Below are 15974 nucleotides of genomic sequence, written 5' to 3'. Positions count from 1 at the left end.
CATCCTGCTGCAGTCACCAGCCCTGTGCCAGAGACTGGGGATTGAGTTCACCGTGTTATACCCAGTCTGGTCTCCCAAAGTCGCATGAAATCCAGACACTGGCATCTGTCAAAATAACACGGCAGCTCCAGTCACGTTCACTGACATGCTGTTGATATATTTTAGTGCATGAGAAAAGGAATATTAAAACAGGAACATTTGCCATACTATTTGAGTCACATTCCTGCTCTAGTATTTGGAATTCCGAAGGGGAACCCTTCACTAAAATAGCAGACAAGGGGTGTGTCTAAATGTGTTATGTTCTATAGTCACAATTCAGTTCAAGTCCTTAGAGAGATCAGCTCCATAGGCCTCAATCCTAGTACCATTGCAAACTAGTCTAATCATTGTCATGTACTGATATATTGTATATATTTCTGCTATCTATTAAAGGAGGCCCTTTCTTGCAATAGGACAGAATAACATTTAATAGCTCTTCTAATAACTATTGCCTCTGCACTTAAGTGCAAACTTTTTTCAAGATATAGTTTACATTCCTACAGCATCCAGCAAGTGATTTGCTCTGAAATGGGTTTATTTTTAAAGGGCAAAATGAACAATTTCTAAAAAAATAAGTCTAGTTGAACTTCTAAACAAAATAGAAGGTTTATATCTCTTTAAATGTCTGACGAACATTTCGAGGCCAAAAAAAGAGAAAAAGAAGACTGAATCCCGTGTCTGTCGACAGACACAGCTGCAGATACTGAAGTCATCCAAATACTAGCAGCGATAAACAATGTACAACAAATCCCCTCTTGTCTTATAGAAAGGTCCTGCCAGTGTGGACCCACAGAAGAAATCATGTCAGTTTTATCATCGCTTGTTTTTCTTCTCTTTTGAGAAGCAGTTGAAATGTGTTGCATTTTACAGCAGTGTCTAACACAGCCGTGTATGCATTGATGTACTGTAAGCTGCAAGGCCCTGTTTTATCAGCAATCAGCAGCACAGCCAAATTGTGCTGCAGTAGGAAATTGTTGACTGCTGCATGAGAAAAGCAGGCTTGTACATCGCCCCAGAGCCATGTCCTTTTGTTTAAACAGGAGTATTGAAAGTGCCGGTTTTTGAAATGGTTTTTGGTGGGCTTGAATCTTTCGTTTCAAAGTGCAGTCTTGTTTCCAGCTTGATGTACCTCTTACTGGGGCACTGGTTTGATTCTTTGTCCCCCAATTCACACGTGCCTCCTCTCATTGCCTGGTTCCTTAGCACACCAGACTCGTGTCTTTCTTGCTGCTGGCAAAGTCTCTGACACAAGCCATTTGGTTTGTTCTCAGCAGATTTAAGCAGAGTCTTTTCAGAAATGACAGTCAGGCAAGTCTAAAGCACTACAGCTGACCTATTAACTGGAAGTGTCAGAGCTGGAGTAGGTGTGGGAAATGCTGAAGACTTCAGGCTGCGTGTCTGGAGTATAAATGGGAGTGTCGGTTGGCAGGCTTCCATATCACTGCTGGGACAATAGAGGAAGATATGTCCCCTATTTGTCCCTCTCCACCTCCACTAACTTCATTTTGAGGTTAGCGCTGACAAATTTAGTAATTGGATGTCTTCCATATACCTGTCTCAGCAGTTATCTTAGATTTGCTTCCTATTTATACTCAGCTATTTTACATAGATAATTGAAAGGGGGCGTCAGACAGTTATGGGTTCATATTTAATTCAGTGACATTTTGAGACTGGCAGCACTGTCAGGGAGCTGAGCTGTAAGACTTTGCATTGATTAAGGCTTGTCTTCAGATGCAGATATGGGAAACAAGCTTGGTACTTTTGCCATTTTAATTAGAAACCATTTATATTCCAAAGTATGTTTAACTTAACATTTTATTTAATCAATTTTTCAATTAGCAAAATAATTGTCACTTTTTAATCTATACATGTTTTTCCTTTGCCAACATACAGATCTTTTTTTTTTCTTTCAGTCTTGTGATGCGATTCCAGCCAAGAAATCCAAGCATGAAGATCCCACCTCTCAGTCACCTTCAACTGATAAGGAAAAACACCCTGACTGGCTACGATCTCTCTCCTCTTCTGCAAATAAGGTAAAGCATTCAAACAAAAGACCTAGTTGTGTTTTCTCGCTCTCCTTAGCCAACTCATGTCATGACGTACTCTCTGCATCAAATTGAAGATCACCACAGCTAATTTTGGATCAGTGGAATGAACAGTATTTTTTGAGTTTCTAATATTCAATGGCAGTAGCTCTCAAATGACACCTTGGTCAGAATTTGGCATCCTTTTCTAATGTAGGGCTTCACATCTTTGGTGCAATATTCTGGTTTTAAGACAACATTTTAACTCCTGTTCTACTGATAAGATGCATTCCTTTGGGGGAAAAATAGGATGTTCTTGCAATATGAATAAGAAAATATGACTTGATGAGCAGGAAATCTGTATATTAAGGCTAGCCCACTGAAGCACCAATGTGAAACAAGTTTCAGAAAGGAGGTAAATGTGATTCTTAAATAATCGTTTTGATTTGTTCAATTTTAAAATGGCATCCTTAGCACAAAGTGGAGAGAGTGCCAACGTCTCTGCTCTCTTTTCTCTACATCAGAGTCTCAGCTGTAACCACCCCAGGCAGCGCCCGTCTGCCTTCCGGCCTTGGTCCCCAACCATTTCCTCCAGCGAGAAGGAAACCTCTGCACACCTTCCAGCTGTGCTCCGTGACAGGTGAGGGAGAGCACACATGCTGTAGGCAAACGCTATAAAGAAGATGGAAAGCAAAATGTAGGTTTACAAAAGGGGTAAATAGTAGGACACGTTCAGAGCAATGTCCATAAACTCCAGTCCATAAGTCGACCATCGGGTGAAAATATAAATATTATCATCCGTTTTAGCCTTCATATCACAAGAAATAAAATTTCACAAAAAAATTGTTTTCTGTACTTATTTTTCTAGCATGTTTATTGAAATAGGTTTGAAAAACACACCTTCATATCTGTATTCATTCCCATGGAGTGTAGTGTAGGCAGCTTCCAAGCCGATCTCCAAGCCAGCAGTGTTAGAGAGACTGATGTCTATAGCTTCAGCATGCAAAGGCGGTAGGTGAACTCTGTCAACCCAGCAAGGAGCCGACTTTCAGGATTTAGTGTGAAGTGAACCCACACATACGTCTGGGTCTAGGAAAGCCAGATAGTCAATACTGTAGACCTGAGGCACTGTTTGAATAATCTTCCTACACTGCGTTACTCATCCATTAGCTCTTGTATTCCAAAAAAATGAACTTGTTGGGCTCATTTGTTGAAGTGTCCTTTAAGAACATAAGGAAGGATGAGGCCATTCAGTTCATATACTGTAGCTTTAACCGCATGGCTGGGGAGTCGTGTCCCAGACTCCCACAGCATTTTAGTAAGAACAGAAAGGTTTTTCCCTAACTGGGAACAGAACCTGAGAAGAGAGTGCAGAATCCTGAGGTCTGGAACATCAGAGAGAGTCAAAAGTCAGCCCAGGTCCAACCTTTCTCATGCCAGACACAACCACAATGCAACATTCCTTTGGACCAACACTTGTTACTTTACCTTACGCAAGTCATGTTTGATTTGTCCCCAGATCACAAGCACTTGTCAGTCTATTTACAAACCTTTTCTTGTGATGAATAGAGAATACTCCCATCTCTCTTTAAAAAAGAAATAGACCCTTGCAACTAACTGAAGATCAATTAAAAAGTGAAAGAGAGTCTAATATTTGCATGCTTAAGAAAGTTGTTTACCGGGAGAGGCTAACATATGGCTGTCTCTTGGAAGGTCACTGAGAAGATAAATTGAAACTTTTTTCGGAAAAAATAAATCTCTTTTTAGACAGAATTCTATTTTAAGTTTCTCTAGTGTTTGCCAGAAAAATAGATGTACAAGGGGGAAAATACATTTTATGAGATAACAGCTTTTTGGCATCTTTGCTTGTTTTTTTATTTAGCTTTCACTGACAGACTCTCCTAGGTTCTAAGAAGCAGATCTTTGAGATGTTGAGAAATTCAGACATTCTAACAGCTGACTGTATTGCACATATATATTTGGGCCATGGTATAAAATGATCTAAATGTGCTAGTCAGCACTGTGTTGTGGGGTGAACTTTTTTTTTCACATAGTGTGGTTTAACAATTTCTTATCAGTTATACATAGAAAATGACATTCTCTTATGTCTTTAAAGAAAGCACATACCTGTTTTCAGACCTCTGCTCGGTAAAAGATTAATGGTACCTCGTTTGTTTTCCCATCTTCTAACACTGAAATGTCTCTTTTTCTTACACAGCTTTTACAATTACAAAAGTATAGAGAGCTCAGTGGCACCAAACGTGGCCCTGACCCCTCTGCCTCATCAGAAAGTAGGGCAGCATTCCCCGTCCATACCTAATGTCTCCCATGCCAATGGCAGCGATGCCCCCAGTGACAACGGCAACTCCAGACCACGGAAGAGAAGGCTGACTGATGAGAGCCACCAGGCAGCGGAGCTGCCCTGCCCCCCTGCCCCAGCGAGCACTGCCCCTCAGGAAGACAAAGACTCCGAGGGTGAAATCGAGGTGGAGAGCCGTGAGGAATGTAAGTGCCCTTCAGGTCCTCTAGACATCCCTGCTCTCAACCCAGACTGGAGTTTTCAGTCCAGGCCACACTGATCACAACTGGGTAGCTTTAGCCTCAGTTCTGTCATGATTCATTCCTGCACCACTTTGTTTGACTCAAACATGCCTTGGCCAGCAGATGTTTAAGAAAACTTAATGGTAGGCCATTTTTCCTTCGAACATTAGAGTAGAATGTCTGACAGAAAGTACCGGGACTGTAAAATGTTTTGGCAGGAGACACACACATTTCATTCATGGCTGATGAGAAATACAATCTTTTCTTTGGGAGTTCATCTAGAGTTAAAATCACAGAAGCATAAAATCTTTACCAACAATGAAAGAACCCTATTCCAGTTACAAGTAGTTTTGTTACATCCTTGGAGTCAACACAGCATACATATATAATGTATTTTCTCAATTTTCTGCCCCAGGACTTTGCCATAACTTTGTTTCTTTTTTTCCCTCTCTGCCTTCGGCAGTCACCTCCTCCCTGTCCTCCCTCTCGTCCCCTTCCTTCACCTCTTCGAGTTCAGCCAAGGATCTGAGCTCCCCGGGGATGCAGGCGCCGGCCTCGGTGGTGCTGGCCTTTGAGGGCCAAGGCCCGCTGAGCGAGGCCCACTGCTCGGGCCTGGAGTCGGAGCTGGAGTCGCTGAGGCAGGCCCTGGACAGCGGCCTGGATTCCAAGGAGGCCAAGGAGAAGTTCCTGCACGAGATAGTGAAGATGAGGGTGAAGCAGGAGGAGAAACTGGGCTCTGCTCTGCAGGCCAAGCGCAGCCTCCAGCAGGTCAGGCCCCCATCTGTTGCGCGTGTTTACACACAGTATATTTCCAATGGAGGCCTAAAGCAGGCCTGTGCTCTGTTTGATTATAACACTTGTTTACAGTTCTTGCAATATAGACACCAGGTGCGTGATTATGGGTTACCTTTCAGCACCAGGTTAAAGCTTTTTTTTAATAAGCTGATCTGCTATGTGACTTAGAACTTGCAAGCACCAGGGTATTTAAAATGCACCCAAATACATATTAAGGATGTGCAAGGGATTGGTGGCTATTACCTCTTAGAGTTCCAGTTAATTTGAAAGAGTACAATACAGTGAAAAGCTGTGGCTGGGGCAGAGGTGAAAGGTTACAGTTAGCTTTGGGCAGCTGGCTGCCTCTGTAAGCTAAAAAGAAGAACACTTCAAACTAGTGTTCACCCACAAGATGACACGCCTGCCAGAAAAAAAAAAGGCCAAGTGCCTTATTGTTCAGTTGAAGACGGTGCTGTGAAACTGTGGTAGTCAACAGAAGCTCTTGTCCTGTTAAAGGATTTCCCATGAGCAGGCCAAGGGTGTTACCACAAAGAAACAAGCTGTTAGCTGGTTGGTTTCAGGAGGGAAGGAAGCCCAACTTCTGGTCTCAGTGTCAATTTCTAGAAGATTTTTAACTCTTTGGTGTTTACTGTTAAACCATAGGATATATATAAGTGTAAAAGGAATAGCCACAAATTTCTATTGAATTTCTTTCTGTGAGCAACCTTGAAATGAGAATACCAGCTGGGGTATTACTGCAAAGAAACTTTGACACCTTAACTGTTCTAAACATCAATTCATCTCAACACAACCATAGATGTATCTTTTTCAAATTGGGCATATTTCGAAACTGGACGTGTGTTTTGACACCTTTGGTGACTATTTCAAAGCACCTCTCTCTGCAAAACAAAACAACCACTGATATGAGGTGACTTCATTCTCCCTCTGCCCTCCCCCCTGCAGGAGCTGGAGTTTCTGAGGGTGGCCAAGAAGGAGAAGCTGAGAGAGGCGACCGAGGCGAAGCGCAACCTGAGGAAAGAGATCGAGCGACTGCGCGCGGAGAACGAGAAGAAAATGAAGGAGGCGAATGAGTCACGGATACGTCTGAAGAGGGAGCTGGAGCAGGCCAGGCAGCTGAGGGTGTGCGACAAGGGCTGTGAGGCCGGAAGACTGCGGGCAAAATACTCAGCACAGGTGAGAACTACACTTACAAACAGAGCCAGTGACCACTGGCAAGGCCCCTGCTCTGCTGGTGCACTGTGAGATTGGTGTGAAAGGTGCTTCTAACTGCACACGCACACACACTCGCAGTATTTCCAAACGGCAGGTGTCCAGGCTTGAAACCTCAAGGCCTTTACAGCAAATTGTGCCCTCAGGAGAAATAAAAAAAATATTGCATTTACAAGTTTTCAAATAAACATTTAATATTTTACAAAAGAAGACTTTCCATATCCGATTGTTCTTTGCCATGTTAACTTGGATTTTGTAAACATGAAAAGGAAACAGATGTAGAGTGTTCTATAAAATACACCAAGGCTTCCAAGTGTTGCAACAGAGCTGACCCTTTACTTAAGTGCTGCTTTAAAAATGGATGAAGGAATAGATGGATTTGCTCTTCTCATTTTGTTCTCAAAAGAGAATGTGCTACCTTTTTTTCCCCCAAAATAACACATTTCAAAAATCTTTCATTTCTTAGCCAGTTGCTTTTTTTCCCTTCAATTTTGGAAAGAAGTAAAGGGTGTCGCCTTTAGAACACTGATGTGCGATAACAGCAACCTAAAGAGGAAACAGGAAGTGAAGTTGACTTCCTTGTATGCATCATGGGAAGCCTTACTGATAAGAGCAGACGAGACAAAACAAGAGCCAAGAGGGAACCGCACGCTGGGTGTGTCGCTAACTTGGTCTCCCAGACAGGTGGCAGACAGACGGAAAGGCGAGTGAGACAAGTGTTTCAGCTACATCTTCCAAGTACAAGCAAGTCACACTCACATATTCTTGAGCGGCCGCAGTCCCTGTGTTTCTAGACGAATTTGCTTTAAAAGTTTGCTTTAAAATGAATTTGGTTAAAAAAAAATACCCAGTCGTTGTCCAATATTTTACAATATTTCTACAGCATCTATACTAATTAAACACAGTATTAATCATCAAATGTTCACTATAAACCCTTAGCATTCGAGTCGTTTTTTTATAGTTACATATCTGCTTACATTTAAGCCATGAAATCATGTTTATGAAGGGTATATTTATAATATGTGAACTGTCTGATAGGGTCTGTGCTAGAAAATTCCATATAAGTACATCACTATTGAGATGGACCTCAACTGTCATTCTGAACAAAGTCATTTGTAACACAGCAGGACTGTGAACACACACTCTGCCATTCATAGTGATACTGCCTGAGTTGGATGAGCGCAAGTAGTCTGTCTCCTCTCATTCTCTCGCTCTCACCCCCACCTCCCCCCCGCCCCTCATGTTTGCTGTGTCCTTCCACCCTCTCATTCTCACCCGTCTGCGGAGGATCTGGCACACTCCTCCTGCCAGCAGCCTCGGTATCATTCCCGCGCGCCGCCTGTCACCACAACAACCCTTGCGCACAGGCTGCTGGAGGGCCCTTTCACAGAGAAGCACTTTCAGTGAAAGCCCATTTCAGCTCCCAGCGGGAGACTGACTCAGCAAAGGCGGCACTAGGTTGCGAAGGAGCACTCACGTCTGCGGCGGCGGAAAGCCACTCACTCTCACCTGCGACAGCGCCTTCCTAAACCCTGCCCAAGAACAGAATATTTACACACGCACAGGGCTCCCGCGCATTACAACACAGGCACTCGCCCCGAGCAAGCGCCTCTCTAGCCCCAATCCCTGAACTTGCTGTTCAAAAAAGATTTGGCAGTCCCAAAGGTCACGGCGCAGGTGGCAGTAATAAAAGTTAAACCTTTTTTGTTCCTGTACATTAAAAACGCCAACTTTTAAACCTCGTTTCAGACAGCTCTGAGAGTTCCCCTTTCTGAAAACTGAAGTTGAATTGAATTGGGGAAATGAATGTTGTAATATTTGGATTAATTGGTCTCTGCATGTGGGCCTCAAAACCAGTGTTTACTAAGCCTTAGACCATTTTCTTGAATTGGAAAATAGACTTTTAAAAAAAGGACTCAGGCTCTGTGAGCATGCTGGTCTTGTTTGTTTTTTTTTGTGGATACCGCTCAGTAGGATATTTGCCTTTAGCTGATGGCAGTGTGCAGTCGAGTTAAAGTTTAGTGCATTTGGGCCACTAAGACAGCAGCTGATGGGGTGAGCGGGTTTTTACACCAGGAATGTAACTTTCACAAAGGGGACTTCAGAGATCATGGAGGTAGGGGGTGGGTGAGGGTGTGTTTGTGCGCATATCTCTAATGGCACGACGGGCACAAGAGAGAGCCAGCACCAGTTTAGCATCACCTGCAGCGTGAGATTGAAACCCCCTGTTCTCCCTTCAGATTGAAGACCTGCAGATGAAGCTCCAGCACGCGGAGGCGGACAGAGAGCAGCTGAGAGCGGACCTCCTCCACGAGCGCGAGGCCAGGGAGCATTTGGAGAAAGTGGTCAAGGAGCTGCAGGAACAACTGTGGCCCAAAGTGGGGAGCAAGGAGACGGCAGCAAAGGACTTGGAAAACTAAAACCGGAAGACAGACAAGAAAACGCAGTTTAATATGATATTCAAAGCATAAACATATATTCAAAATGTGCATACGCACGTGTGCATCACCGCACACAGAAAAGTAATATTGAGACTTGTACATGTACAGTACCAGGAGGAAACATGTTACTAACATAAGCACTGAGACGCGCCTCTAATTAAAAATGACAAAGTTAAATCCATGGCACGAAAATGTTATATATAGCACAAGAAGTTTGTTGTGCCTATTTTCACTGAAAAAAAAAAAATTTTGGATACAGACTTTTCTATGAATAACTAATTACAATAATAACATGAAAAGAAATTCAAACGCCCCCCGTGGAGCACAGTGTAAGAAGTGAAGCAGTAAAACAGGAGTCACAGGCACAAGACAACATGGCTGAGACTTTTTAAGAGGGCCTTCAGTGCTGGTTCTTTTCTTCGTCGTTGTTTGTTTGTTTTTTTCTGAACATTTTGAGGATTTAATTTTGTAATAAGCTATTTAAGAGACTGCATCAGAGACTTGAGTTTATATATATATAGAAAAGACATTTTTTCGTTGTTCGTTTGTGTTGACAGAGCCTCAAAAAAAAAAACACTTGACAAGCAAGGCAAACTCCCAGCAACGCCACCATTTTCCAACTCTTGGTTCGAAGAGAAGAATCCAACATTGACATTGGATAAAAGGATTTTTTTCTTGTTATTAAAAAAATATACAAACATGAGGTTTACACCAGAAACAGAAGGGAGAACTGCAGCTGTCTGGCTTTACTTTCTGAAGAGTTTTAGAAATGGCCTAGCATTCTTATTTTGGGGAAAAAATCAGTTATCGTGTTCAGGGCCCCCTTTAAACAAATGAGCACTTCAGTGGGATATGGTCTGCAGGATGTCCAAAAGATTACATGCAGAATATTACTCTCATAAATACACACCCACACAGATTTTCACCTGTGTGTGTTTGTGTGTAAGAAGCAAAAACATATAGGACTCATTCTGAAATTTGTCAGTGTACCTTCTTTACAAATGCTTTTTTGTATACAGTATTTATCAATTTATTTCTGTTGAAAAGAAATCAGTGCTAGAATACGCATGACTACATTTAATGTTTTTCTTTTGAATACTAAAATCTTTACATACCTTGCTGCTGTTAAAAGTTAAAAGGCCATTTTTAAATACAATAATTGTAGGGCTGGAAGCCGAGCCTTTATTAAGAACCACGCAAATTATGTTTTTAATTCTGATATTATGTATAATTTCTTAAAACTTTACAGTAATGAATCGCACTTTGTCCAAAATACTGTATACTGCATTTTACTCCCACTCTTGTCCTTTGCCTTTCTTTTCAAGAAAAAAATGTGCTTTTTAGAAAAACAAAAAATGAAAAAAGCTTTTCTTCATCAGTATGTCTCATTTAAATGCCGTGTAATTACATGTTAAAGGCTAAATATTGTAAATAAAAACACAAAAAAAGGTGTCTATATGTTTGCTTGCTTAGACAGTTGTCTGCACATAAACTTGTGGGCTGCTTCTGGAAATCAGTTGAAGATTTGGTTTTGTAATTGAAGCTTTTTGTGTTTGATTTTTTTTATCATTTAAAATCACATTTTGGAATATTTGCAAAATAAATGGTTCATTTTATTGCACCATTTTCTTAGCTATAAAAGGTGCAAAGCCTGAAAACCCAGGACAATAGATGTTCAATACTGGGTACCTGTCTTTCCTAAAATTCTACTATTTCCAAGAAGTAAGTTTATTTTACACAATGAAATGCATTACTGCAGCACAGTAAGAAACAGGAAGGGAAAAGCATTAAATAAACATTAAATGTGACAGAACACATGACCTACAGATTTGGTTGTAAAAGTCTGATTGGTTATTTATATGTATTTCCAAATGCTCCAGATCCACTGCGGGTACAACACAGTCAGAATGTTTGTTGTGTTTTTACTGTTTTTTTTTTCTTGTGGGGACATTTTTCTTGCTTGTCTGTATGTTTGTTTTTAGTAGCAAACTCTTCTGTATATATATTTTTTCACATGCATGAAATTTACGAAAACTCTGCCATACGTATATTCATTATTGGGCATTAATACTGTATATGTAAAGGGTTTTATTGTGTTATGCAATATAAAGCAAATTTGTCTTTTTAAAAAAATCTGTATTTCAAACAATTTTCATTTTTTTAAAGGAAACTAAACCTCATTAATGTTACGTTTCAGACAAAAAATACATATTTTATTATTTTTTATATATATGCATATATATAATAGCTTAATGTTCAAATACAATGCTGGACAACCTCAAGTGCCTGGAATTTGGCATAAGGTTTCCAGAGTAGGGAAAATGAAGTTGTCAGACGTTTCTGTTTTCCTTTAATTTGTTTGGGTTTTTTTGCGTTTCTGGCCTTTAAGATGCCTCAGATGTACTAGGATTGTCTGAGTGACGCCTACTTTGCCATGTAAATGGTTTTGTAGATCAAGTGGCATCTTCTACTGGCTGTCTCTATCTCGGTATTTACTGGGCTCCTCTGTGCAACTTAACAACAAAACAGATTTTGACAAAACCACCTTTTTTTCCCTCCTAGGCTGTACAAAGTTTTTTTTTCCCCTTTGTTACTAGTTATTGGTTGCTTTACCTTCTGGTATAACTTCCATTAACAGTTCTTGTGAAATTAAAAAACATTATGGTACAGCCAAAAGATCTCTGAAAATAGTTTCAGATATTGACAATGGATTGATACAATTATACTGTATGTGTAGCAAAATGAATTGTGATCGATAAAAATGACAGGTACATTTTATTCACTCCAGGGGCTTAAATATATTAATATCGAACTATACTGCTAGATGTGTAGAAATATGGAAACCCAGGTAATTTGAATTGATGTTTTTTTACCAGACTAATATTCTGTACCAAACGTAATCTCAGGCTAAGAAACATCATGAGAGGGCATTAAGATCAAACCTCAATGTGGACTCTCCATTTTCAAAGGCAGTGCTATTTAAAGTCTCAAATAATGTGCAAATAATTTTCTGTATCCTTGTAGTTGCACAGAAGAACCCAAGCTGTATTTTTAGATGTTCATTTACACTAAAAGAAAACCTTACATTTAGTTTCCTTTACATTTTTTTAGAGGAAGAAAGGGAGAAGAGGTGTTAATAGGCTCTTTACTCTCCCCTTTTCAAAAAAATATTTTGTTCTGTTATCAATTACATGATTATTTTCTAAACACACAAAAAACGTTTTCTAAATGGAAGACAATAAAACAGCAATAACAGGTTACAGTAAGAACAGCTATATCTGCTACCTGACATTTCACCAAGCTAGCCAGTGTAAAGAAAAAAAATAAATTTACACATGTAAATATTTTTTCATTTTACACAAGTGTATTATAACTGTATATGGTGTTTACTTTTTCAAAAAAGAACTCTTTTCTTACACAATAGCTGTCTTGTTTTATGAGTTGTGTTTTAACATAGAGAAAAAGTTTCAAAACAATTATTGCAGTGCGTTAGTGAATATTCCCTACATAAACATAGCTTTCCCCCATTATTTGGCTTTTATTCCACTGTAGAACCTTTTTTATTGTTTTTATTCACCAGTCCATTTATACATATTTTTTTTTATCATTTTAACAAATTGCTGAAAAACGTACTTTTGCTCAACAGTGGTCACACAACAGTTTTAAAAAAATACCACCACACAGCAGATAATTTTTCATCCTCATATATCTTTTTAGCCCTATGCTGCTGCTAATAGTATATAAACTTTACAATTCTAGAACTATTTTTATGTAAGAGATAAATGTATGCTTTCTTGTTTATTAATGCCGCATATATGAAAAAAAAGCTTGGCTTATTTATCTATTTTGCCCTTTGACCTTGTCTTTTTTTTTGCGCCTTTTCCACTTCCCTCCCCTTGTCCCTCCTCCCTCTGTCACGACACGGACTATATTGTAAAATAAAGGACTTTATGAGATTATGTTTGAAAATAGCTATGCTTATATACCACAGTGACTGAATGTACAGTGTATAGATGCATTACCAGAAATAAAGTTGTTTGTCCAGACCACGTATTTCATGTTCTTTACTCCTCTTCTCTTTCTTTTCATCATGCTGAGAACAGAAATAGAACAATTTTACTTTACATATTTCGAATATTGTATTAAGGTTTTATTCATTTTCATTTAACATATGCATGTAGTATGTAAGAAAAGAAGTTAAGAAGGCATGTAGTATTTAAGAAAAGAAGTTAAGAAGGCACCCTGGAAAAATAAAAGGGCTCCCATTGTGTCTCGATTTTACAGCGCCGATTCCCCTGTTGTTATAACATTTAACCCAGACTGCATCATCACATCCACTTTGTGAATTGCAATCTCAAAACATCAACTGTCCTAGAATGTCTTTATTACCGAGCAACTCCACAGAGGGCCATCTATGAATCTAATTTGGTAAAAACAAACTTGTTCCCTTTCAGAAAACATAGTTTTCTTATAGTAGTAACAGTATTATATTCCCTCTCTAAGTTGTATGTATCCAGGAATTTGGAAGGACCAATAAGCCAGTATAATTTAGTTGTTACTGTGAAGTGCTGTACTGTAAATAGCCACAGTCCTCAATACTCAGAATATCTATCTTATTCCATACTACATTTATCTGAATGACATTAAAAAGATTGTGCCAAATTGTAATACACTTTGGAAATCAAAGCACTATCTGCACTGCAATGTGTTCCAGTGGAACACATGAGTCCCACCTGAACTGCAGCACTGCTTTCTTCCTTCATATTTATTAACTGGGGCAGATAAAAGCTACCAAACACATTCCTTCGTTGTACCAAATTCAGAGATATCATGAAAGGCATTACAAACATAAATGAAAACAGAAAATAAAAGATTCTGAACTCCTAATTAATTAATAATAAATAATAATAATAATTGCTTACACTTATATAGCGCTTTTCTGGACACTCCACTCAAAGCGCTTTACAGGTAATGGGGACTCCCCTCCATCACCACCAATGGAAACCTAACTGGAAACAAAGAATACATGACTAGAAAAATGTGGAAGACCCTGTGCTCATCAATACTGTACAGTCTGATTGCTAGTAAATGATAAAAAAATTTCACCTGGTGATTTTTTTTTATAAAATCCCAGTCAGTATACATGCCCTTTTGGTCTGTTCAACAAATCTCATTAAAAATTGGTTTATTTATATGTCTTTTTTGAAAAACCAAAGCACACAGTTTTGGGATATTGATTTAGAAAAACAAAGTCTACAGATTTCGGAAATGGATTCAATGTTTTTTTGGCATAATTTTCATTCACCACTGACTATAATACACTTCCGTTACTGACTAAATTACCTCACTTATGAAAGAGTTAATTGGCCACAGGTGATGATGTGATTTTTCCTGTCATGTTTCTTCAAGATGACTGGTGAAAATCACAGAAAGGCACCAATATGCAGCACCTGTTTAGCAAACAACTCCTCTGTGGTATGAGTATGCTGCAGCACAACCTGAGATGGACTTGCCAACACTACATCCAAATCCCCAATGAGTCAAGGTTTTGTGGAAGTCATCATCTTCATCTACCAGCCCTCTCCTCCTGCCATGCTTTCCTCCTGATGTCATTCACCATCCCTGGAACTCCAATTATGCAGCCATTTGACTTCCAGTCTCAAGTGGGCTAGGGTGGTTGTACTGCCACCTGTTTGCTGACTTGTGTTATTGAATCTACTTGATCAAACAACACTCTAGCCTGCATCATGCGGTCTTCTCATTCACACCATGCTGTAGTCCACCTCCTCGTTTCTCCATTCTCACATTCCTGCGAAAATTGGCTGCTGAACCAACTCGTTCCAATTACAATAGTTCTATATTCGAACTATCACAATATTGGTCCAATAGTTCCTTCTGGGGGTTGTGACTGCTCTGACTGTCTTCAGCTGGGACTGCCATTTCCTCAGTTAGGTGAATTTATGCCAAAATATTAAGTGCATTATCCCTTTATATTTCTTGTCTGGTTTGGTCGAGTTGACTGAACTACTGAAAATTACATACTACAGTACAGAAGATCTATTTAAAAAAGACATATAGATGCATGTCTCCTATTATAACATAAAATTAACTTGATGACATACATGTGTCTTAAATGGCAACAAAGTGGAAAAAATCACCTGAGAGCAGTTTTATATTACAGTCGCTATGGGAACATCGAGGTTGCATTGTTCAAGCCTGCAGTCAATAACCGAAACACAGAGATACAGTACATTGCTTCTGTCCTTCTCCAACTCCTCAGTGAGCAATGGACTCAACTCCATTTGACTCCTACAGAAAACACACTGAAAAAGGGAAAAGGACACTGTTAGCTGTTCCTTGTATATAACATCTCTCCTAAAATCAATTAAATCTTACCACAGTGTACAATGCATGTCAGTTGGGAAATGGTTTTTAGTAAGCAATATCAAAGACAAGCCTTAAACTCATGTGGATTGATGGCCTGGTGATTATTTCTTCTGTGTCTCATCTCATGAAGAATTCATATGCACGTGATTAGGCTAAGATTAGATTAAATGCAGACTTCTACCCACCTATAATCACAAATTCCGAAACCAATACATGAACGTGAAAACGAAGGCTCAGGCCAACTGAAAGCCACCATCTAGTACATGGTTGCAAAGGCGTAATGCAGTGCCTTCACAACAAACACAATAAGAATAGTTTTCAGTCACTGGTTCTGTATTTGAAAATTGAGTCAGGAACCTGCAGTTATTTGAAATATACATTTAAATCTGTAATGTTTTGCATAAGCCTAATGCTCTATCAAACACAGTAAAAGCATTTAATAAAATTTAAGTGAAATAATATGATAATAAACAGAGTTTGCAATGAAAGTACAAGAGGGATGACAACATCCTATTTCAATTCTCCTAATCTGCCCTAA

General features: G+C 39.5%; 1 protein-coding gene and 2 long non-coding RNA genes across 6 annotated transcripts in view; 1 reads left to right on the top strand and 2 right to left on the bottom strand.

Annotated features, from left to right (window-relative positions):
• Positions 1-13095, top strand: part of skia (SKI proto-oncogene a) — a 91122-nt gene extending 78027 nt beyond the window's left edge. Inside the window, exons 2-7 of the mRNA XM_088617350.1 lie at positions 1953-2072; positions 2588-2703; positions 4282-4568; positions 5068-5372; positions 6342-6572; positions 8849-13095. Coding sequence (XP_088473476.1) covers positions 1953-2072; positions 2588-2703; positions 4282-4568; positions 5068-5372; positions 6342-6572; positions 8849-9028 — 1239 coding nt within the window. The 3' untranslated portion in view covers positions 9029-13095. The remainder of the gene's footprint in view (positions 1-1952; positions 2073-2587; positions 2704-4281; positions 4569-5067; positions 5373-6341; positions 6573-8848) is intronic.
• On the bottom strand, positions 1796-4284 carry LOC148642123 (uncharacterized). Its single transcript, XR_015929651.1, has 2 exons — positions 2964-4284; positions 1796-2735 (listed from the first exon to the last, which is right to left on the bottom strand). It is a non-coding gene; the product is annotated as an uncharacterized LOC148642123 (long non-coding RNA).
• The window catches only part of LOC148642121 (uncharacterized), a 71396-nt gene continuing 68330 nt past the window's right edge, over positions 12909-15974 (bottom strand). For all 4 annotated transcript variants that reach the window (XR_015929652.1, XR_015929654.1, XR_015929655.1 and 1 more), the window contains 3 exons: positions 15208-15372; positions 13972-14058; positions 12909-13142 (listed from right to left, as the gene is read on the bottom strand). This is a non-coding gene — a long non-coding RNA (uncharacterized LOC148642121). The remainder of the gene's footprint in view (positions 13143-13971; positions 14059-15207; positions 15373-15974) is intronic.

Source organism: Lepisosteus platostomus, chromosome 23 (genome assembly GCF_059453375.1).
Source record: "Lepisosteus platostomus isolate fLepPlt1 chromosome 23, fLepPlt1.hap1, whole genome shotgun sequence".
Classification (NCBI taxonomy): Eukaryota; Metazoa; Chordata; class Actinopteri; order Semionotiformes; family Lepisosteidae; genus Lepisosteus; species Lepisosteus platostomus.
This window is presented reverse-complemented; position numbering and strand designations above follow the sequence as displayed.